This window comes from Prionailurus viverrinus, chromosome A1 (assembly GCF_022837055.1).
Source record: "Prionailurus viverrinus isolate Anna chromosome A1, UM_Priviv_1.0, whole genome shotgun sequence".
Lineage (NCBI taxonomy): Eukaryota > Metazoa > Chordata > Mammalia > Carnivora > Felidae > Prionailurus > Prionailurus viverrinus.
Genome location: NC_062561.1, coordinates 145,159,312 through 145,184,692, shown reverse-complemented (window position 1 = coordinate 145,184,692; position 25,381 = coordinate 145,159,312). Strand labels below are relative to the sequence as shown.

At 38.7% G+C, this 25,381-nt stretch overlaps 1 protein-coding gene across 7 annotated transcripts in view; it reads right to left on the bottom strand.

Moving 5' to 3' along the window:
- Positions 1-25,381, bottom strand: part of MSH3 (mutS homolog 3) — a 190,936-nt gene that overhangs the window by 92,687 nt on the left and 72,868 nt on the right. For all 7 annotated transcript variants that reach the window (XR_007152176.1, XM_047858749.1, XM_047858760.1 and 4 more), the window contains exons 11-13: positions 22,129-22,213; positions 18,724-18,833; positions 1,587-1,719 (exon numbers count right to left, since the gene is read on the bottom strand). Coding sequence is in view for 6 of the 7 variants with exons in the window: in XM_047858749.1 (XP_047714705.1) it covers positions 1,587-1,719; positions 18,724-18,833; positions 22,129-22,213 (328 nt within the window). In the remaining variant the exon portion in view is untranslated. The remainder of the gene's footprint in view (positions 1-1,586; positions 1,720-18,723; positions 18,834-22,128; positions 22,214-25,381) is intronic.

The following is a 25,381-nucleotide window of genomic DNA, read 5'->3' as shown; positions in this document are numbered from 1 at the left end:
TTGGAGATGTGTCGAGTAAGAAATTGCTGTGGCTGAGGTCAAAGAGGTTTTTTCCTGCTTTCTCCTCTAGGGTTTTGATGGTGTCCTGTGTATTATTATTGATTAGTTCCTTTATGTTTGTTATTAACTGTTTATGTATTTGAGTACATAAATATTTACAATTGTTTTTTTCATCTTGGTGGACTGTCACCCTTATTATTATATAGTGCCCTTCTTACTACAGTCTTTGCCTAAAGGTCTAGTTTGTCCGATGTAAGTATTGCTACTCTGGCTTTCTTTTGACATCCATTTGCATGGTCGATGTTTCTCCATCCCCTCACTTTCAATCAGCAGGTGTCATTAGGTTTAAAATGAGTCTCTAGTGGGCAGCATATAGATGGGTTTTGTTATTCTTTCTGTCACCCTATGTCTTTTGATTAGAGCATTTAGTCCATTTACATTTAAAGTAACTATTGATAGATATGTATTTATTGCCATTTTATTACTTATTTTGTGGTAGTTTCTGAAGACTTTCTCTGATCCTTTCTTGTCTTTCTCTTTCATTTTGCTGATTTTCTTCAGTGATAGATTTAGATTTCTTTTTCTTTATTCTTTACAAGTTTATTAGTGATTTTTCATATATGATTACTCTGTAATCTGCATGTAGCAGTGTATATTAAGTTGACAGTCATTCAAGTTTGAAACTGTTTTTCTCTCCTCCCCACATTTTAGGTATATGTTATTATATTTTATATCCTTTTTGTGGGTGAGTTCCTTGACTGATTTTTACTGAAATATTCATTTTTATTGTTTTTGGGTTTCCTACCTTTAGACTTCACTTTTGGTCTCTCCTGTCTACTCAAAGTCCCTTTAATATCTCCTGCAGAGTTGGCTGAGTGGTCATGAACTCCTTTAGTTTTTGTTTGTCTGGGGAAACTCTATCTCTTCTTGTATTCTGAATGATAGCCATGCTGGATAGAAAATTCTTGGCTGCAGATTTTTCCCATTCAGCGCTTTTAATATATCGTGCCACTCCCTTCTGGCTTGCAAGGTTTCTGTTAAAAAAATCTCCTGCTAGTCTCATGGGGAAAACCTCTTTTGTTATTGATTGTTATAACAAACTGTAAAGCTTAAGTGATGAAAGTCACAATAAAGCTTTTTGCTTACCTTCCATACCCAAACTTATTTGTATAGCGATACCACCACAAACATAATAGTAGATCTTTCCTTTGGAAAAGTTAAATAAGAAGTTGTTCTGGGGTCAAAAGAAATAAGGCATCTCTTTTTAAAACTGACTAGTCTAAGAAATTTCCTATTGTGATGATGGTCCACGTTTTTAGGATGCAACATAAGAACATCCTGTATTATACCAGAAAGGCTTCTATCTGTTGTTGTAGTTAACAGAAATGGGCAAACTTTATTTTCTACAATGCAAAAACTGGAATACCTTCAACTTGTATAATTTAATTCTCTTAAGAATTCTGTCATTATCTCTAAGATTTCACAAAATAATAACAAAAATAAAACTCTGAGACGTTTTAATATCTGGGATCCTCATGCTGAAGAACACTGCCAGTTTTAATAGAACTGCTTTCTATCACACTTACTTTTTTGTGATAAATGCTACAGAGTCCTCTCTCTATATCAGGCAATTTACGTAGATGATTTTCTATCTGACCAAACACACTGGATTCTGAATGGAGTACTTCCGATACAGCATCTAGTCGAGCATTTATCTCCCTGTGAGAACAGAGTAATAACAATTATAAGTTATATTAGGAATTCAGAACAGATACGTTTCCACTCTCATGTCCAAGCACTGAGACAACAGCTACTTAGAAAACACAAAAGAGACTCCTCCTCCACACCTCTGGCCCTTCCCTGCCCCTTTCATTTGAATAAAAGAGCAAGTATCACAAAAGGAAAGACATTAGCTCTGTGGAGCAGAACCTGGCTCATTAGGTTTTCCATTCCTCCGGGGCAAACACACAGACATTTCCCAGTTTCCCTCTGCAATTAGGTATGGCCAAGTACTCAAGTTGTAGACAATAAACTGCAAGCAGGAAGGATTAAGCCAAGGCTAGCTCTGGCTCATAAAAACCTCCTGTGTGATCTTTCACATTTGCTCTTTCCCAGCTGAAGGCTGGGACCAGAACAATCTTGTGAGCCACCTGAAGACTCTCTCAGCTTGGGTCCCTTTACTGTAGCAGAAAACCCATTGCTCCCACATTTGCCACCAGGTGGACTTCACATTAGCAAGAAATAAACTTTTATAGTATTTAAACCACCAAGATTGAGGATTCATTTCTTACAACCACTTGTTTTCCCTTGACTAATCTAATAGTCTACAATGGGCAAGTGAGTTTATTCTGACTGTAACAACTGATCACCTCCGTCGAAAAAAAAAACCTCACTCAGCCAACTACTTTGATAGAAGACTTGGTGGTGGTGGCTGAACTGATTGACTGTTTGACCAAAATGGGATTAGGCATACAGAACCTGAGCAAAGACTCAGAACAGCAACAGAAAATACAGAAGAAATGATATCAGACAGGGTTGCAGGATTTCACCAGTGGCTGCACCCTAAGTGATAGGTGGGCCGCTTGGGAGGAAATGGCGTAACTGTCAACTTAAAATGGAAAATGGATTAACTAACTGTGTGCTAAATGAGATGTGGCCCATCTAGTACCTATAAACACTAAAGGCCTATACTAGTTACAATCGCCATAATGTGGTATTAAAGACTGAGATAAAAAACGTATCTAATAGACAGTGGGCCCTCAGTAAATGTTTTTTTGAATGAATAAAAGAATGAGCAAGCAAGCAAATGAAAGAAGGAACTGACATTTAGGGGCAAAGGGAAACATCAGCTACTGAATACGTATTTGTCTATCAAAATTCTGTTGATATCACACATGCTGATGTGAAGGGCAAGCCTTATATCAGATCCTGCCCAGATGACTGTTAAATTGAGTATGGTACTTGGCAGCTCATTGATTTCTTTTCTCTCTATTACCCTTCAAACTACTCTGTGAGGTCATGCCTATTTACAAAATGCATACTAACTTGGTTTCATTTTTGTTCCATTTTTCTCTGGCTCATGCTCTACTATGTAGAACAGGCATTTGGTTCAGCATGATACAGAACACGCCAGAGCTTTGTAAACATATAGACTGGTTCCTCCATTCTCAGTGGAGTGGTCCCTTAAATCAGTCTATTTCTTTCATCTCTACTGCCATTACCCTCGTGTAAGTAAAAATCATGTCTCACACAGACTACAAAAAGAGCCTCCTAACTTTCCTCCCCAGATCTATCTAATTCTCTTTTTCCAATCCATTCTCCATACTGAGAAGTCTGAGCAGTCTTCCTAAAACCCAAATCTGTTCATGTCTTAACCTCTGCTTTCAGCTCATCAATGACTTGCCAGTAATCTAGATTCCTTCACTGACCCACAAGACAACTGGTTACCTTGGGGTAACCAGTACCCCTGCCTACCTTACCTCTCAAGTCTCACCTTGACCACTGCCACTCCTCCTCTGTCTGTAAGTCTCAGTCAGAGTGAACTTGATCCAATATCTTCGTCCAAGTTCTCTGACATCGGAGCCTCCTCATTTGCTGCTCACTCTGCCTTGAAGACTCTCTTCCTCTTCCCTACTGCCTACCAGCTCTACTTGGTTTGGCACACTCCTACGTACCATTCTTCTGAAAGGGCTTTCTGGGCTCACTAGATCAAATTTAATCCTTTGCCATCCTTTTCCACATGACCCTCTACAGTCTTTCCATAGTGGAAAATGTAATTATATTTACTTCTCTGTCTTTTCTGTTGGACTATAAGCTAAGTGAAAACAGGGATCATTTCTTCATTCTCACAGGTCTGGGATCATAATATGTGTTCAATAAACAGTTGTTGAATTCAATTCAATTCAATTCCAAAGACTACATATAAAGTAATTCAGGAAGAGGTGAAAAAAATAAAAAATTAAATTTTCTTTGCATAAGATTGTTGTGATAAAATAAATCCATGTTTTACCCTAACGTTTACCCAAAATGCTATACAAATATAAAGTTTTATTTTAATAACTCACTCCTGCATAAATGAAAGATAACACCAATTGGAATAGACTAGGTTGATGCTGCAGATGGTATGAGGACAGATAGAATAATACCATCTGTGAACGTATAAGACAGCCTACAAAGATAGCTACTCTCTCAAAAATTATAAAGGTTGTCGGAGATATGGAAAGATAAAAGCAAAAGAGGTTAATAAAAACCTAAGTCATATTTATGAAATCTTCCAGAAGATTTTTTTAAAAATAGATATAAAACTATAAATTTCTTAGAAAGAGACAAAAAATGTTGTGCTAAGTTGGTTTGCAATCTGGAAAAATACAAAGGTACTGGATTTTTATTTTAGCCCAATGACAGCACAGGCAAAAGCATGTTTACTATGATCATTCTGGTTTTAACCCAGCCTTCATTGGTTAAGGAGGTAACAGCTCAGAGGTTAAAAATTGGGGTTGAGAAGGCAGGTGACTTTGGTGAAAATCGAGGCTCTGCCATTTACCAGTTATTTAGCCTTGCCCTAGTTTCTCCATCTTTAAAATGGGAAGAATAGTGGTCTCTAACTCAGAGTTCTTACAAGATTACAATGAAATAATGCATGTTAAGCACTTAGTACAGTGCCTGGTACATAGTAAACACTCAATACACATTAGTTATCATCACTGTTATTACAGTGATCTTTATTTGCTTAGACAATTTGTTTGGTAGGTACCACAAAGAACATAATGGAGGAGGAAGAAACAGCACCCAAAATGTAAGTTTGAAAATAACTGTGTGTAGAGCCATAAGGCGAAACATGCAAAAATATATATTCTGTGCAAAGTGAACAAGGAAGAAATACACAAGAAAAGCTAGCCCTGGGATCTCAAGGGCCAAATCTGACTGGTCGTGGGGACCTGAATTACTGTGTTGAGACTGGTTACTAGGCTACACTGAGAAAAAATGCCATACGCATTTCCAGGTGTCTAAAACAGGCAGGAAAAGGGTGACAGGGTGTGCGGCACTGTTTACCACAAATTTCTCACCACTGGGGGAGCTACTTTTAGCTCCTATATGCAGATCACAATGCAAATTAATAAACTGACTTCTAATCAAGTTTTTTAAAGAGTTTGTATATCTTGGAACTGTTCTTTAATTAGGAGCAGTAACAAGACTTTCCAAATAACCCTAATAAAATAATATGTGAGATCACCAAAAGAGAGAAAAATTATTTTGGTGCAATCAATAAGAAACATTCAGTGATTGTGACAGTCAACAAAACAGGAAGTAGTAACTGTCAACTATGATAATAAAAATGCTTATTTCAAGATGCCCTATAGTAGTCTACAGTTGATCTCACAGCATGACACATCCTAAACAAAATAAAATAAGGCACCTGAGTCATTTCATTCCATGTGACAAAAAAACCACACACTTGAGGTCCTGGGGATGACAAAGATTCTTCTTTAGCACAAAAGACCCAAGGACTAAAAGTGTCACTGGAGTCCTTCACATTTGAAGATGAACTGGGTAATGATGCTATTATCTGTTGTGTGTGGTCATCAGTCAGAAATACAGTACGTAACCTACAGCTGTTGCCACTGTAAGGACATGTGATGAAGTTTTTACCTCCTGGTTGCTATCTGTGGAGAAGCCTCTATAATTTTAACATAAGGTTATATGGGGGAGGAAAGCTCAAATACAGACTACTGAAGAGAGGTAGTTTTTTGTTGTTTGTTTCTGCTTTGACTTTTCACTGAAAAGCTTGCTCTAAAGACAGATGATATATAATTAATAAATTAAATTCAGACATTAATATAGTACTCATGCAATATGGCTAAACCAACTACCCACACAGCTTTCTAATAGAAACATAAGAGGGCTTATGATTACTTGAATTTCCTTAGCTTCACACACGTCATTCAGTCCTTCACTTAATGAACAATTACTGTGTGCTTACAAAAGTGCCAACTGTAGAAGGAGCACAGGCAGATGTACAGGAAGATGGAGGGTGACAGTGTGAGAGTGTGACAGCAGCAGCTAGGCAGCTAGGTAGCTAGGTAGCGAATGGTCATGTGAGGGGCACGGGCCACACAGGAGCTTTGACTTTATCCTGAGAACAATGAGAGCCAACGGTTAATGTGTGAAAGGACATAAGGATGGTGGCAGGAGGGCTGTTTCAGTAATCCAGGGGAGTGATTTTGATGATCTGAACTTGGGTAGAGAATAGAGGGATGAAAAGGCACATATTTTAAGAGACATTAAAGAGGTCAAACTAGCAGGAGTTGTGATAGATAAGGCAGGGAAGGAGAGGGAAGAAGGAACATGTAAAGAGATGGAGTATGAGTCATCCACAAACATCAGGCTCAGAACCTTACACACCACGAAAGTAAGTTTTTATTTTACTTATGAAATTACATTCTAAAGTGCTATTGTGAATATGTACCCTGTTGCAAATTATAAATCACCCAACAAGCTTTTAAGGATTTCTATTACTCCTGTTCTAATGATGCATCATTTTAGTAACAGACCACAGTTCACTCTTTTCAGAATATTAAGCAGAACAATTCTCTGACAGCTACCTTCCATTACCAATTTAAGACATAAACTTGAGTCTCTGAAAAGAGCATAATATGATTTTTGCTTTTGGTAATGGTGGGAACCAGTACTTTCAGACCATCCTTCTAATGAGGACAATTTAAAAAGCCACATGAAACATAAAAAGCATGTTCATAAAAGTATCAAAGAACTAACAAAATGGTAAGGAATAACTACACCAAAATCTAAAAAAAACAAGAACCCAGAGAAGTAATCCAGCAGTCAAAGCCACTTTTGTACTAAAGAGATATACCAGAAGATTCTGCCAGAAAGTGAACTGGCTTCATAGTAAAGATGAACTCACAGCCTCCGTTAGCATCATTTGGATGGACTAGAACATATCAAACACTGAACTCAAATTAAGATGGTCCCAGACTGGCCATGCCACCAAGAACCTGGCAGAAGCAAACAAGAAGAAAAGCCACCTTCATCCTAGCCTTCACATTATTCTTAAAATAAATGTTCAAAGAATAGAACCAGTGCACAAAGATAATCAAGTATAAAAAGCAACTAGATGAGTAAGAATCAACAGAAACAAGAGACAACAGGGAAAGGCAATACAAACCACGGAGCTTTGGGCAGGGAATGGGTGGTAATAAATGAACAACAAAAAAAAACTCAACAAATCCAAAGGAAATCACTGAAAGTAAGCAAATGAAGCACAGAAATTAGAAATCAAATCAGTTATATAATTTTTAGGGCATTACAAATGATCTTTCTTTGCTCTCTGCTCTAATATTTTCACATTTGATTTTAGTGTCATAGTTTCAGCGTGACCTATTGAAATGTGGGTTTTTTGTGTTCTCAAATGCACTTTGGGTCCATGTGCTTTCAAAACCTAAGCATCTATATCTTGCATGAAATATAAGAAATTCTCATCCTAATAAAGAATTGTCAAAGGACAATCTCTTTGCATAATGTCTCTCTCCCTATTCCAATTTTCCTCTGGAAAACTAACGAAGATTATGTTAGACCACCTAATTCTCTTTCAATCTCTTGTACATTTTATCATACTGTCTCTCTGTGCTACATGCCAGGTAAGTTTTTCAGATACTACCCTGCATTTTAACTAAAATGCATCTATTCCTGTTTAACCCATCTGCTGTTTCTAAAAGTTGTATGCGGTTCTTCTTAAAAAACAACCTACTCTCCTTTGATGGCATTTTTGTTCTGTGCTCATATTTTTCATTTTCTTTTGTATTTCTTTCAACTTGGTAGTTTGATATTTATCTCTCATAATCTCATTATCTGAATATCTTGGATTCTAATTCTGCTGTTTATAATTTCTGCTCACAGCCATGGTTACTTGTTTCCCCGTGACTGTTGTAATTGTGGCTTCTGAGCTTATCGTAGAGCTTTCTTTTTGGGATTCCTAGGAAGCCTGGACTGAGAGTGTATCCCTTCAGGGAAGCTTTGCATTTGCTTCTGCTAGGAACCCTGAGGTGTGGGATCATTTTTTTTTCTTTTGTCTTTAGAGAGAGAGAGACAGCAGGAAGAGAGGCAGAGGGAGAGAGATACAGAGAGAGGGAGAGAGAGAAAGAATCTTAAGTGGGCTCCATGCTCAATGTGAAGACCATTGTGGGGCTTGATCCCATGATGTTGGGATCATGACCTGAGCCGAAATCAAGAGTTGGATGCTCAAAAGACTGAGCCACTCAGGAGTCCCAGCATGGGACCATTTAAAACAACTTTCACAAGTTGGGAATTGCCAGACCACACAGATAGTACAAATTGGAATAGCAAACCTGAGTGAGGGTGAACCTGGGTTAAGAATTCTTGGAAAATTTTCCCTTTGTAAAGACTAGGCCAAGACAGACATATTTCTTTGTCCCCTCTCTTCAGTGAGATTATGATCCTTTGAGGGTCTCACATTACTCTGGCCTCCCTAACTTAAGACTGACACAAGGCCTTCCCTGCAGTTTCCCACAAGGCTCTTACAAACCCAATCCTTTTGATTACCAACACCTGCAGAGGCTGGGGGACAATGGCAGCAGCAAAGTCAACTCACTTCCATTTCTAGCTCCTTCTTCAATCTCTTCCCTTAGGTTTTCCCATTTTTGTTGTTGTTGTGGCAGCAACAAAGTCAACTCACTTCCATTTCTAGCTCCTTCTTCAATCTCTTCCCTTAGGTTTTCCCATTATTATTATTGTTGTTGTTGTTGTTATTGTTATTATTATTTAAAAAGCTCTGCAATGTTTATGACATTACAGCCACAGGAAATGAAGTCCTCCCACAACATTTTGAGGGGATATACTCTGAAAATCCCTCCTAGTAAAGGCACAAAGAGAGAAAAATAAAGCTGGAAGAGCCAAGAAGGAAAAGATCTCCAATTCTTCCTCCTCCTTCTCTCCTGTACGTCTCTTCCTCAGCACAAATGAAAGCTTCCATTTACTGCTGGTCACATGAACCAGTTTAGACTTCCATGGAGGCCTATTACTACACAACAAAGCAGAGACCAGCTACAGGCTCCCAAGATAAGCATCCCAAGAGACACTAGTTCCTCTATATGCACTAAGTCAGGGCAGACATTCAGATAAGAGGCACGTGGGATCACTTTTTTCTTGGTAGCAGCACTTTCTGCTCATACAGTCACATAGCAAAGGCAAAGACGCAGGGGTCAACACCAATCAATCTCCGCTCTCAGCTATGCACCACCTACTAATCTTCCTTTCCATTTATGAGCAGTACTGTGTGTCTCACTGGGCTGAGGAAATTCAGTCACCAAAGCTGAATGCTGTGTTGGCAGGGTCATGGAAAATGGGAGATCACAAAGAATAAACTGGGCCTCATAATGCAGTTCAGTGCAACAAGTTCCAGAGAGTTTAAAATGGTATTTGGGGGCGCCTGGGTGCCTCAGTCACTTGAACATCTGGCTTGGGCTCAGGTCACAATCTCACAGTTCATGGGTTCAAGTCCTGCATAAGGCTCTCTGCTGTCAGTGCAGAGCCTGCGTCACATCCTCTGTCCTCTCTCTCTCTCTCTCTCTCTCATTCTCCCACTTCCCCCCCATCACTCATAAAAATGAATAAACATTTAAAAAATGGCATTTAGTTTTGTTAATATAAATTAAATGGTAAATGAAGGAAATACATAACATTTTATTACTTTGTCATTTAGGCCAGAGCCATGAATTAGAAAAACACCATTAATACTCTAAACATATGAGTTTACCAAAATAAAAGTCATTTAATCATTCAAGAGAATTAACTATCACTAGAATGTACTTAGTGCTTTCGATAATTACACAAAAATGTAGCCAATAGTCAGAGACCTATTTCCTAATACCGACAATTTTCAGTTTTGCTAATTTCAATGGTTTATGTGATTTAAATGCCAAGAATAAACTTAGCACACTTAATTCTCTTATGAAGTTCTCTAAAAATCTAATTCGAATTAAAAAAGGATTCTTCATTTGCTCTAATTAGAGCATTGAACTGTACAGTGTGTACCAGATAAGTATTTTATCTTAGGTACAAAAGCTTTCCCTACCTGCATATCCTCCTCACTAGATTAGACCTTGACCAAATTAGATTAGAAACTCCTTAAGAGTAGGAACAACATCTTGTAATGGAGAAAGACTAACACAAAATTTAAAATAACTATCTTCTATCACTAAGGGAAAGAAGCAAAGAGTTCTGTGTATATTACACCCCCATCCACGTAGAAAAAGGGAGGCAGGAATATACATATTCATATTTATTTATTTGCTTTTAAAACAAAAAGTCTCTGGAAAGATAGACAAGAAAATAACCACCATGATTATCCAATAGGAACTGGACAGATGTGGGGCAGAGATGAAAGACAAATACTTCACTATATTATCTTTTTACATTTTTAAACTCTGCAACTATGTGAAGGTATTGCCTATTTAGAAATTTAAATAAGTTAATCATTAAAATGTTTTTAAAAAAGAGTACTACACAGTTGAAATACAACTATACACAGGTAAAAAAGGGATAGCCCATCTCTGGCAATAGACTGCTAGGCAGTCATCAAACATGTCTTCTTTGTCCTTGACAAACATCTGTTAACTTGCCTTGCAGTTAAGGGGTATCATTCTGATTCCATTAGAATGAGTTCTACCCAATGACATGTGAGCAGAAATTTACCACTCACCGCGAGACTTGGTGAACCAAAAATACGTCCTCCATACCCTGTCCCCTTCCTCTGGCTGGATGTCAATACCCAGGTTGACCTCAGAAATCACATGTTTAAGACTGAATAGGCTGTGTAGTTCCTAAATGCCTATGTAAGGAGTTCCAGCCCACCCTCAATCCAGCCCACCCAGGGAAAGGCCACGGTTTGTTTATGCAAAGATAAAGAAGAAACCAATTTCCACTGGTAGGGGTGCCTGGGTGGCTCAGTCGGTTAAGTGTCCGACTTCGGCTCAGGTCATGATCTTGCGGTTCATGAATTCAAGCCCTGTGTCGGGCTCTGTGCTGACAGCTCAGAACCTGGATCCTGCTTCAGATTCTGCGTCTCCCTCTCTCTCTGCCCCTTCCTCCACTCACACTCTGTCTCTCTCTCTCCAAAAATAAACATTAAAAAAAACAATAATAAAAATTTCCACTGTTAGAACTATCAAACCGTGTGGTGTTTTTTGTTGCTGCTGTTAAGCACTTAGTTTCTCCACCCAATGTACTACCTTTAGTGTTAAACACATTAACGTGTACTCAATCAGAACATGAGACTGAGCTTCCTAAGTTCCCAGGACTCAGGTTCAGAGCACTAAGTAAAAGAGAAAGGCTGTGATCCAAGCCCAGCCACATAAAATGAAAGAGCTCAATTACCAATGGTGGCACCATTCTGAGAGGGGACTGATAAAGACACGACTTACTCACCAGTGCTCCTTGCAAACTCTCCTCACAATCCTGACTGTAGCTACAAGCAAAGGTAAAACATAGGCAAGAACCAGATACAGAACCAACCAGACAGATGCTAGACAGCTGACAACAGCGCACAGCCTCTGCCCTGTCATCCCTGGAAGCCTCCAGCTGGGTCATCATACGACTGTCTTTATTTTAACCGCTGCATCATTATTCTAATGTAAGACTGGTTACAATTTATTTTTCTATTCCCCTACTAATAGCTAGGTTGCCTCCAGTTTTTTGGTTATAAATTATAACCAATTCTAAAGACAACAGCTATTTTCTTAACCACATAACTGATGCTAAGAACCACAGGAATTCTTTACATATACTGTCTCATTTGGTCCTCACAACAACACTGTGAGTGAGGAAGGTATTATAATTCCCATTTTACAGGTGAAAAACAGAGGTATATGAAAATTCATAACTTGTACAAAGTGACACAACTGAGTGAGGGCGTCAGAACTGAAGGTAAAGTCTCAAAAACTCCTGAAGTATGATTCTAGATGAGCCCTATGTGCTACCTGGATGATCTTGGATAATTAACCTGAGTCTCAGTTTTACACCTCTATAAAATGATGGAATAACTGTTTGAAAGAATAGACATATCACAGACTAAAATAACACAACACAGTCAGACGTTAAGTTTCCTGCCCTGCCATCTTATTTCCACTCCCACACAAGACCCCCTGACAGAGTAACACATCTTACCTCTTAGCCCTCAGCTCTCTCCCTTCCCACCTTGGCTACCCTTCTCTCCTCAACCCCTAGAATTGGACCTCTGTTCCTTTCTACCCAAACATTTCCCTTATTTTTTTTTTTCACATATAAATGTCTCTTTCTGATCCCTAAATCAATCTAACATTTTGTGTAAATACCTTCACCTGGATAGACGCAGAATAGAATGTTTTTCAAAGATAAGCTAGATGAATGATTTTCCAGAGTACTGTACTGCAGGCACAAAAGTGCACAATGTTTGCAACTTACAAAATTCGATGGTTCTTTACAATGTCACTTCAGATGTTGAATACATGTGCAATATATTTAAATGAGAATCAAAACACTTGTTTCCATTCAAGAGATGAATATATTCAATCTGCTTGTGCCCAAAGGAGGAAAGATATGAAATTACTGAGCCTACCTGTAATGGGCTAAATTGTGTCAACAAAAAAATACACATTGAAGACCTAATCACCAGTGCCTCGCAATGTAACCTTAGTTAGAAATAGGGTAACTGTAGATGTAATTAGTTAACATAAGGTCATACTGGAATATGGTAGGCCCCTAATCCAGTAAGATTGCATCCTTACTGAAAGAATGTCATGTGAAGAGATAAGCACACTGCAAGAACACCCTGTGAATGTGAAGGCAGACAGAAAAGAGGTGCATCTACAAGCCAAATGACACCAAAGATCGCCAGCAAACCACCAAAAGCCAGGACACAGGTATGGAACAGCTTCTCCCTCAGAGGCCTCAGAAAGAACTGTGAGACAAATGTGTGTTGTTGATGCTACCCACTTTGTGATACTTTGTTACCCCTAGCAAACTAATACACTATCTAAATTATGGATCAAATTCCACAGGTATAGCCTTAAAGAACCAAAGGAAAATCAGAGTGCACCCAAATAACTCTACACAAAAAAATTCCTATTTAGACGTGGTCAGAGTTATGAGTCAAACCTTTTACACGATACTTAAAACCAACTGTGCCAAAGGTGGGAAGATGGCCCCTTCCCATCACCCAACCTGGCTTCCTTACTGAGTCACTTGACTTTCACCAAGGAACTTCTATTTACTCTAATTCCACTAACAATTGACAAGAATGCAAGATGTGGGCAAACCATATTTTCCACTGTTAAGTGTTAATGTTTTCAGACCTAATTAAGTGATTGTTGCACGAAAACAGGGAATCCTATGAAGGAAACCTGCTTCTAAAGTTCTTTCAAAATCAAGTTGTTTTTCTTAGAAAAAGAAACTTCTCTCACATAGGTGTGCCTTTATTTGCAAAGTCTAATGAGAACCCTATGATTTTCAAATGGATTCATTTGTTCAAATGGATTTGACATTGTCAAAATGTCACAACATTTTCACCCTATGATTTTCAAATGGATTCATTTTCAAATGGATTCATTTGTTCATAATTTCTTGATCATCTATAAATTCAAAGCACTGTGAGCCCCCCATGCATTCTGTATTGGTTAGTGATGAAGGGGTAGGGGCTGGACAAAATTGAGACCAATTAACTTTCTACAGAGGAAGAAAGGAGGAAAAGGAGGACTTTTCAAAGGAGCTGAGTTTGGTCTTGAATGACTCACTATTTTAATAATTCACTTAATAAATATTTATCAAATGCTTGTCACACAATTTAGTAAGAGCTAGATATTAAATAAACAAAAAACACAAATATCATCCATGATACATAGTCCTATATGCTACCGAAGAATGACACAGGAAACACAATTTAGATTAGGTGGTCAGAGAAAACCTCTGAAGAATGACACTTTAAAGGCGAGGCTTAAAAGGAATCAGTCATTTGAGGATTAAAGAGAAAAAGAAAAACATTCTATGTGGAGAGCCCAGCAAATGCAAAGACCACAGAATGAGAAAAAACTTTTAGAAGCTCAGAAACCCAAAAGGCCAGAGTGACCAGAAGATGATGAATGTGTGAATGCAGAGAAGAGCCATGCTAAAGAATTTTTTTTTTAAGTTTATTCATTTTGAAAGAGACAGAGACAGCGCAAGTGAAGAAGGGGCAGAAAGACAGGAAGAGCAAGAGAATCCCAAGCAGGACCCGTGCTGTCAGCACAGAGCCTGATGGGGGTCTCAAAACCAAGAAACTGTGAGATCACAACCTGAGCCAAAACCAAGCATCAGGCATTAACTGACTGAGTCACCCAGGTGCCCCAAGAATTTTAACTTTTTTTAAGTTTATTTATTTTGAGAGAGAGTTCAAGTAGAAGACGGACAGAGAGAGAAACAGAGAGAGAGAGAAGGAGAAAAGAGAGAGGGGAAGAAGTGAGAGAATCCCAAGCAGGTTCTGTGCTGTCAGCGTGGAGACCAATGTGGGGCTTGATCCCACGAACCATAGATGACGAGCAGAGCTGGACCCAAGAGCCAGATGCCTAAGTAACCGAGTCACCCATGCGCCCCTAAAGAATTTTAATTTTATTTGAAGCAAGTGGAAAGCCAATGAAGAGTTTAAAACAGGGGAGTGGCGGGGCGCCTGGGTGGCGCAGTCGGTTAGGCGTCCGACTTCAGCCAGGTCACGATCTCGCGGTCCGTGAGTTCGAGCCCCGCGTCAGGCTCTGGGCTGATGGCTCGGAGCCTGGAGCCTGTTTCCGATTCTGTGTCTCCCTCTCTCTCTGCCCCTCCCCCGTTCATGCTCTGTCTCTCTCTGTCCCAAAAATAAATAAACGTTGAAAAAAAAAATTAAAAAAAAAAAAAATAAACATTTAAAAAATTAAATAAATGAACCCCCCCAAAAAAAGAAGAAGAAGAAGAAGAAGAAGAAGCAGCAGCAGCCAGAGAACTACAATGAAGCATCTTCTTGCCTAAACTTAGAGAACTAATAAAAAGTATACGTCACAACACATAAGAAAGCATAACCTATTTATAAGAAACAGACTCTTAAATACAGAGAACAAATTGGTGGTTGCCAGAGGAGAGGTGGGAGGGGGGATGGGTGAAAGAGGTGAAGGGAATTAAGAACAGATTTATCATGAGTACTGAGTAATGTATAGAATTGTTTAATCAGTATATTGTACACCTGAAATCAATATAACATTGCATGTTAATTATACCTGAATAAAAAAATTATAAAAAAATAAAATGGCTTTCAGCTTCTCAAAAAAATAAATAAAAGGGGGGGAAGCTAATTTGGTTTCAGTAAAGTATAATCCAGTGTCAATAATCTAAGTAGTCTTTGAAACAGTCAGTAAGTATAGGATAAAAGTCATGTATACTTTCTAAAAGTCACTAGTAAAATTCTACACTGAAGAGGCCATTTCATACAAAAAAAAAAAAAAAAAAAAGGTGATGGGAGTGGAAAATCCTCTAAAACTTAAAAAACAGTTGGTCCTGGATTTATGATCTGTGTGATTGCCCCGGAACTAAAATGGGCTAAAAATACAAAGAAGTTCTTGAGGGAGAATTCATGGATAACTGACAAACAATGGGCTCCTGGAGAACTTTGGAAGACCTTCCTTATCTTGCTAAATACGCTTGTCACCAATTTCTTGTTCTATGATCTCGCTATAGAAGAAAATCAGGATCTGAATGAACTTTTAAAAGGCTGCCAACATCCGAGTCAGAATATTAGCCTGGATAATCATACTGATATGATCTGTGATCTGCATGACACCTAAGTCAGTGTAAACAATAATAAATACACAGCTGAACCACTGACTAATCAGCTGACAATTTTCTCTAGGTACTGGGAACAGGATGAAAGAGCAACTAGGATTTAACAAATTATTTTTGAAATTATTTTTAGATTAGAAAGATAAAAGTTTTAAAATTGTGATCTAAAATTAAAAGGAAAAAGTTTTGTGTGTTTGTTATCAACTATGTAAGTGTTAGGCTGGTCTAAAGTTCATACTTGGAAAGCATCAGTGTTCAACACATGGCATATTTTCTTTCATGCTTCCTGGGAAAGTAGACTCCCAAGAGATACATAATTCAGCTCTTAGAGAGCATACGACATGGTCTGCTGAATTTATCTCAAATTAATCCTGGTTATAGAAAACAAATTTAACAACAGAAATAAAAGTTTTAATTTACATGAAAAAGTCTGCTACTGACTCTTTCTGCTGAATACTTCAACCAAGCAAAGAAGAATGTAAGAAGTGCTGTGGATGCTCAGGTAGATGTCTTTCCACACTTTCTGCAGAAAGCCATCTGGTCTGCTTTTGCTCCCCATTTCAGTACTGAACCAAAGTAGATAAGTTGACCCTTGAACAATGTGGGGATTAGGGGCAATGACCCTCCCATGGTCAAAAATCCTAGTACAGCTTTTGGCTCCCCAAAAACTTAACTACTAATAGCCTACTGTTGACCAGAAACCTTATTAACATAGTTGATTAACATATATTTTATATATGTTTCACATTCTGTATTCTCATAATAAAGTAAGCTGTAGGAAAAAAAATGCTAAGAAAATCGTTAAGAAAAACACACTGATAGCACTGTACTGCATCAGAAAAAAATCCACATATAAGTGGACCTGCACAGTTCAAAGCCGTGCTGTTCAAGGATCAACTTTACTTCCATTCACGGCATGTTTTCTTTACCCAGGTTCCCTCATCTGCAGGTCTTTATGCTCAAGAAGAAAAATTAAAGTGAAGTGATTTGGTAACCATTATCAACGTAAGTGTCCTAAAAAGCTTATCACCAGCACTGATATCTTTACCGAAGACTACTTTCTAAGCTGAACGTAAAATGCAGCCAGTAGCGAGGCGGCTGTGCAGCACATGTATATAAAGGCCCCAGCATAGTGCTTGTTATGTAATAAAGAGCTCAAATGTGGTAGTTAGGGTTACTGTCTCATCGTATTCCTTACCGCAACCCTGTGAGGAGGGAGTTTACCATTTCAAAGGTGAGAATATGGCATGGGGAAGTGGGCACCTGGGACATGACGTGGGACCCAAGGACTTCCTAGACTGACTCACTCAGTTGACAGAGCTGACACACAGCAGTTCTAACACCTCACCACACTCGTTCTGGTCTATTTATTCAGAAAGCTGTTCAGAATAGTTAAGAGCCTGCTCGGCTCTAGAGTCAATGATCTTTTAAAATCTGGGCCCTACCAGCTATGAATCATTGAACAAGTTACTGAAGCTCTGAATTTGTTTACTCAGCTCAAGAACCTACCTCAGAAGATGATTTTGAGTACTAAATAGTGGTACATAGTAAAAGTGAAATAAATAACAGCATTCATTCATTCAATAAACATTACTGAATGTTAGTTCCTACTAAGCTCCTACTTAGCTCCTACTAAGTGACAGACACTGTTCTAGGTCAGAGTCCCCAAATTTATCTGCATATCGAAATCATCTGGGAAACTTTCAAACCCTCCAACTCCCAGGCCACAATGGAGACCAATTAAATCATAATTTGTGGGGTCTGTACACAGACATCACTATCTGTGAAGCTTCCCAAGTGACCGCAAGGTGCAGACAAGCTTGGAAACAGCTGTGTTTTAAGCATCAGATTCACCGACCTTCCTTGAAGGGGCTCCTAGTTTACTCATTTACCTTCCCAAATGTGTCACACCTGGCTCCTCTTTCAGATTCCCTACTGTTCCTGCATTAGCTCAGGTCCCTCAGAACCTTCCTGTGAACTTGCCAATTTACCTCACCACAAGTTTGTTCCCTCCCCCACTTAAAATCTGTAGGTGCTGTTGACAGAAACATAAGGGAAATTGAATTACTGTATTAGGAATGCATTGATTAATATACTTTTTAACATGAAAGACTGCTAAGGACAAAACAAGCCCAGATCTGATCCTATCATCCCATGCTCAGAATCACTGGATTAACTTCCCCTGGCTACCAACTCCATCTAGCCTTCAAAGCCTTCTATGAAAGGCAGTGCCCCATCTCTTCAGCCCCGTCCTCCCAACTCTCTTATACTACTGATGACCCATATTAACTGGGTAACCCACTTTCCTTTGACGCACCCTGTAAGCAGACTCATTCTTGGGACAAGGAACAGATCCTCACAATATTAGACAGCATATGGCCAGATACAAAATAAAATCTTCCCAATTTAAAATTCTGTTCTTTTTTTTTTTTTTTTAACATCGTTTATTATTGAGAGACAGAGAGAAACAGAGCATGAGCAAGGCAGGGGCAGAGAGAGGGGGGAGACACAGAATCTGAAGCAGGCTCCAGGCTCTGAGCTGTCAACGTAGAGCCTGACACAGGACTCATTCTCACAAACTGTGAGGTCAGGACCTGAACCCAAGTCGGACGCTTAACCAACTGAGCCACCCATGTTCTCCTGTTCTTTTTTTTTTAAGTTTATTTATTTTTTCTAGTAATCTCTACATCCAACATAGGGTTTGAACTCATGACCCTGAGATCAAGCATCGCATGCTCCTCTGACTGAGCCAGCCAGGCACCCCTAAAATTCTGTTCTTTAAGCCATGGTAACTTTGGTTTTAAGGAAGCTAAGACACACTTAATTTCACAATTTATACAATTTCAGATTAAACACACAAAAAAGAATCCCCTTTACCTTAGTTTAAGGAGTGGCTGGGTCACCCACTTCTTTAACTTCCGTTTCCCAAAAGAGGTTTTAGTATGGTCTAAAACCCAAAGTAAACTTCCTTTGGTTTTCATGTCAGTCTAAGAAAGACCAGAAGAAAAGTTTTATTAACTAGACATTGTATTTATACCAAAACTGCTAATTGTTCATGTGCCTTAATTATTCCATATACCCCAATTTTAATTTTTTTTAAGATTTATTCATTTCGGATAGACAGAGGATGAATGGGGGAGGGGCAGAGAGAGAGGGAGACACGGAGTCCGAAGCAGGGTCCAGGCTCTGAGCTTCTAGCACAGAGCCCAACGCAGGGCTCAACTCACGAACCATGAGATCACGACCTGAACCCAAGTCGGATGCTTAACCAACTGAGGCACCCCTCCATATACCTCAATTTTAAATGTTCCACATGCCTATCATAAAGTACAGCTCATAACAGGTGTTTAATGTTTGATGAATGCATGTACATATGAACACACATGCACTATATAAAGTATTGATATCTTCACAAAAAAGGGACAGTCTGTGTAGTTTTGTTAACTAAAAATATTCAGAAATATTCTTTTTAATGATTATGTTTGATAGAAAGAGGTGGGGGAGGGGCAGAGAGAGAGGGGGACAGAGGATCTGAGGCAGGCTCAGGGAGCCCAAAGTGGGCACAAACTCACAAACCATGAGATCATGACCTGAGCCAAAGTTAGACACTTAACCTGTTGACTGAGCCACCCAGGCGCCACCCCTCTCCCTTTTTTAATGTAGAAATCTTTTATTTTATTTTTTTAATTTTTTTTTCAACGTTTATTTATTTTTGGGACAGAGAGAGACAGAGCATGAACGGGGGAGGGGCAGAGAGAGAGGGAGACAGAGAATCGGAAACAGGCTCCAGGCTCTGAACCATCAGCCCAGAGCCCGACGCGGGGCTCGAACTCCCGGACCGCGAGATCGTGACCTGGCTGAAGTCGGACGCTTAACCGACTGCGCCACCCAGGCGCCCCTGTAGAAATCTTTAAAAATACAGGCTTGTCCTAAGCTTCTTAAAAATACATACTTTTCTCCCTTGGCAAGTACAGTGAAGATAATTTAATTTCCTTCAGCAATTCAGTATCTTCCACCACCTCAGAGTTCTCATTCTAAGGACTGACACTCTCATGAAAACACCGAACAAGCAGAAGGTACTGGAGATGGAAGTGAAAATGCACTGCACTCTAGGAATTTGCCCTGGAAGGATTTTATTTTAGTCTGCTCTATTAAGTCCTTAGTAAAAAATTATCTATCTATGCTTTGCTACTTGAAAGTTGAACCCCCAAAAAAACAATTTACAATTAACTAGAGATGATAGTTAATTTTAACCAAGGTTACATGGTATTTCAAAAAGTCTATTAACAGTAGACTCATTTGGAACATAAGACTGCAGTTTTCACCTAAGTTTTTTGTAACTTTTTCCTTTTCCTTCAAATCATCAAGCAGGTACTTACAGAATACCTCTTATGTACTCAGTTGTATGGCCAGCAAAGGTGTATTAAGACCTTAGGGTACTTCTTTCCAAGTATGGGAGAAATGACTCATAATTAACACATGATGGCACCTGGCAGAAATTAACTACGAAAGGGATGACAAAAGCGGCCAGGCCTTAGGAGTTTAAAACAAAGTACACACAAAAGCCATAGGTCACAGAAGGCCTGCCTGAGAATGAGTTGGACAGACAGAGCTGACTAACCAGGGCAATCCACATCAACAACAGCACCATTCCTTCTGAAACAACAGCCCCAATGGCCTGAGTACAGTAAAGGGTCCCAGGAAGAGGAAAGCGGACAAGAATAACTTTCCAAGTATTTATTGCATCACTGAAGAACCCTCTCAGACAAGAGAGGGAGGGGTGGGAGATAAACAGTTCTATTACTCGTTTGCTCTCCCTGATACCCAGCCCCCTCCCTCCTCATTACCCGCTTCATTACCTCCATGGTAATGGAGGCCAAAGTCAAGTGCAAACAAAGACGAGCCGAAGATGTGAATTCTTAGCCTCTGTTTCCATAATGGCCCAAGTCCTGATAAGGGTAACTTAATGGTAAGTGATTTTTCCCTTAGGAATTTAATTTCAGAACTGACTCCACAGCAGTAGAATTTGAATAGGAAGGATGTGGCAGAATAAAGAAAGTTTGGAATGCCAGGGCTGGAACAAAGTATTCAGCTGAATACTCTGACTCTGAGCTCTTCTTCATCCAAGAAATGTCCTTTTCTTCCTTCTGCTCATTTGCTATCATGAGAATGTATACAGAGTAGATGAAAAAAATTTGCAGGAATAATTCTCAATTTCTGGATAATGTAATGACAAGATACAAATGTTACAGTATGAAAGTAAGACTGACTAGTATACAAGGATACCTTAGAAGATGAAGAAACTAAACAAGAGAAACTAGTTAGTAATACATAAATCTAGGAGTCAGGAGAATAAATTCAGCATTTACTTTAATTCACAATAGTAAGAAACATTTCTAATGTTTATTCATTTATTTTGAGAGAGAGAGAGAGAGACAGCAGAGGAGGGGCAGGAGAGAGAGGGAGAGAGAGAATCCCCAGCAGGTTCTGTGCTGTCAGCTCAGAACCCAACTTGGGGCTTGAACTAATGAACCATGAGATCATAACCTGAGCCGATATCAAGAGTTGAGTGCTCAACCAACAGAGCCACCCAGGTGCCCCAGTAATAAATATTTCTGAAGAGCTTTAAACCATTTAACTCAGATGATTCAGCTTTGCAACTACTTATCAAATGATGTGGAATTGCTTTTTATTTCTGTGACTTTATGTTAACATTATATAATATCTTATTTCTAAGTTGTAAGTCAATAAATTAAAATAATCAATTTAATGTCTCCATTATCTTCATAATTCATCAATAAAGGGCAAATAAATGATGACAGAAGCTTGTGAAATGAAATTTATGCATCTTACAATATGTGAATATCACAGTAACTTTGTTTCAAATGCTGAATGAATAAGACAAAACATTTCAATGAAAAATTAAGGTATATAGAAAAGATATAATCAAGGAGACAAAATATCCACTTTATATTAATTTCCAAAGATGATGTCTTTCCAAAGAAATGTATGATACACAAATTATCAGGATGGGCATGTCACTTCAATAAGTAAAAAAGAAGTTCTATAGCTCTCAAAGTAACCCCTAGGGAAATAGTTCATATATCTGATTCTCAAAAAAATGGATGCTTCAGTTATCAACTACTAAAGAGTACAGGCAGAGTAATCAGTTGAACATAATATTCTTGTTCTCACCTACACTCTTAAGAACAGACTGCTACTTTATTCCAAGTTTTTTTTTCAAAGGGATTTTGAATCAGTTACCCTTTATGTTTACCTGACCTGATTCTGTAGGATTTCAAGATTCCTTAATGTTGTTCCATTAATTGTCATGAATTCCATTTCACCAGACAACTGCTTAAAATTCCTGTAAAAGAATGAAACATGAGCCATGATATAAGTGCATAAAGGAATTTGAAAAACTAATTTAGGCACTAAAGATAATTCCAATACCATTATGACAAAAATGAGCTCTTTGACAGAAAGTCAAATCAAAAGCAGCAAACGAGTATTCTTTGGGATATTGTCTTTCATTGATGCTGGTGCCATTAAACAGACTGATGCAAAAGGATAGTTGTCTCACACCATAAACAAGCACAGGGAAATAAATGGTACTAACATCTCTTTTTTACATTTCCAGGAATAAAACCAAACACAGTCTTTTATCATCAGCAGAGCATGTGGTATCTTCAGGAAAAGCTATGAAATTAGTTAGAAAAATTTGTGCAAGTATTTAAAAACATCTCTTATTCTTTAACATGAGGTCATCTTGATAAACCCTTTAACAGCTTTTAATCAACATTCTGATAGGTGCAACAAATGTTATATACTCTGTAATTAACAACACAAATTAATAGGACTAATGTTTTAGTGGAGTATAAAACCAAGTGGCAAAAATTACTTCCTTAAGCTCAAAGAATTAACATTTTCCTTATGTCTGTACAACTATCCCAAATGAGCTTAAAGTTCAATTAACTTGCAAATAGACTTGAGTATTGAGTTGTGATGATTTTTTTTAATGTTTATTTATTAATTTTGAGACAGAGTGCACAAGCAGGGGAGGGGCAGAAGAGGAAGAGAAAATAATCCCAAGCAGGCTCCGCACTCAACATGGAGCCCAACATGTGGCTCAATCTCATGAACTGTGAGATCATGACCTGAGACAAAATCAAGAACTGGATGCTTAACCAACTGAGCCACCCAGGCGCCCTGAGCTGTGATGATTAACAAGTGTATGCACAATTCCAATTTTGTCCTTAGTAGTCTTTCATCTTAAAAAGTATATTAATCAATGCATTCCTAATACAGTAATTCAATTCCCTTATGTTTCTATCAACAGCACTTACAGATTTTACAGCTTATTTTTTTTTCAATATATGAAATTTATTGTCAAATTGGTTTCCATACAACACCCAGTGCTCATCCCAAAAGGTGCCCTCCTCAATACCCATCAGCCACCCTCCCCTCCCTCCCACCCCCCATCAACCCTCAGTTTGTTCTCAGTTTTTAAGAGTCTCTTATGCTTTGGCTCTCTCCCACTCTAATTTCTTTTTTTTTTTTTCCTTCCCCTCCCCCATGGGTTTCTGTTAAGTTTCTCAGGACCCACATAAGAGTGAAAACACATGGTATCTTTCTTTCTCTGTATGGCTTATTTCACTTAGCAGAACACTCTCCAGTTCCATCCACGTTGCTACAAAGGGCCGTATTTCATTCTTTCTCATTGCCACGTAGTACTCCATCGTGTATATAAACCACAATTTCTTTATCCATTCATCAGTTGATGGACATTTAGGCTCTTTCCATGATTTGGCTATTGTTGAGAGTGCTGCTATAAACATTGGGGTACAAGTGGCCCTATGCATCAGTACTCCTGTATCCCTTGGGTAAATTCCTAGCAGTGCCACTGCTGGGTCATAGGGTAGGTCTATTTTTAATTTTTTGAGGAACCTCCACACTGTTTTTACAGAGCGGCTGCACCAATTTGCATTCCCACCAACAGTGCAAGAGGGTTCCCGTTTCTCCACATCCTCTCCAGCATCTATAGTCTCCTGATTGGTTCATTTTAGCCACTCTGACTTGAGAGTGCCACTATAAACATTGGGGTACAAGTGCCCCTATGCATCAGTACTCCAGATTTTACAGCTTATTCTTAAAGGCAAGAAAAAATGGCAAGTCACTGAACTATGTGGAGGAAAAGCATGAGTGTTTGCATTATAAACCTACTGTACCTCTCATGGCTGTGATAAGATTTAAATACAACCCACGTTCCCAAGCCAGTTATGGAAAGAAGGTTCCATCCAGGAGTCTAGAACCTAAAATCAGAGCCTGTGCTCAGAGAGATGCCTTCACTTGTAGATGACTCTCCCAACTAAAGCTCCAGAAAAAGAGATGCCTTCACTTGTAGATGACTCTCCCAACTAAAGCTCCAGAAAAAAGAAATACCTTACTGCTTATTAGGAATACTGCCTAGTAAGAACTGTCCTTTAGCAGCATGATTTCTCTGACAGGTTTGACATACCTTCTGCGAAAACCTGTTAATGATTTTTAGAAGGAAGAAACTCTAACACTGATTGACAGCAAGTGTGTGTAGCTCTTTCACTCCTTCTTAGAGCACTTAACTTAATTTGCTTTGTATTACAGCAATTACATGTTCTTCTGCTACCCTCATTAATAGATCTAAGTTCCTTGAAGGCAAGAGTTATTTATGTCATACATTTTGCAGCACCTGCTGAGCCTAGCAGAACACAGATGTTCAACAAATGTCTGCCATTTTCTTATGGGAAAACCAGTTTGGCTTGGTTGGTTGGTTTCCTTTGAATAAAGCTCACAAAGGTCCATAAAACACCCAGAGACAATAATAAAATGTAAAACATTATTTTCAGAAACAAACAATTAGGCAGTGATTTACTGGGTAGCTGACAGGTGTTCACACACCTCCATGGTCAAAGATCCAAGTTGGAAGAGTTGATAGCCTGAACTTGAGTTAATATCTAGCCAGTTCCCATGTGTTTGGACAGAAGTCATTTCCTTCCCCTGTTCCTGACAAGTTGATTAACTAGAAGTGATTAACACTTGAGTACCTCCATCAAATACAGACTCTACAGGGATGCTCATCTGGTTTGAAAGACAGACTAATCAAGAACCCATAATCCAACAGCCTTTTCTAAAACATCTCAGCTAGCTGTCTTCATCGCCCATGAACACCAGAGCTGTAAGATAAATAAGTGACATTTAAGATCCGTGGACTGTCCAGAAACACTGTTCAGCTAGCTTCACCCTCAACAAGAACTAGTAAACTCAACAGTCCATACCCTGAAGAATGAAGTCTTAGGTTTAGGATTCTGAAAGAATCCCTGTTCCACCAATTAGTTGAGAGTTTTGTCACCTAACTCCAACTAAAAGTGAAATCCTACTCCTACTATGCCTCCAATGAACCTCTGAAGCAAGGCACTGTCAGAACCTTTAAAAAAAAAAAAAAAAGAATTTCATGGAGCTCAAAGAGGAGTTTACAGGGCTTAAAAAAAATTTTTTTTTA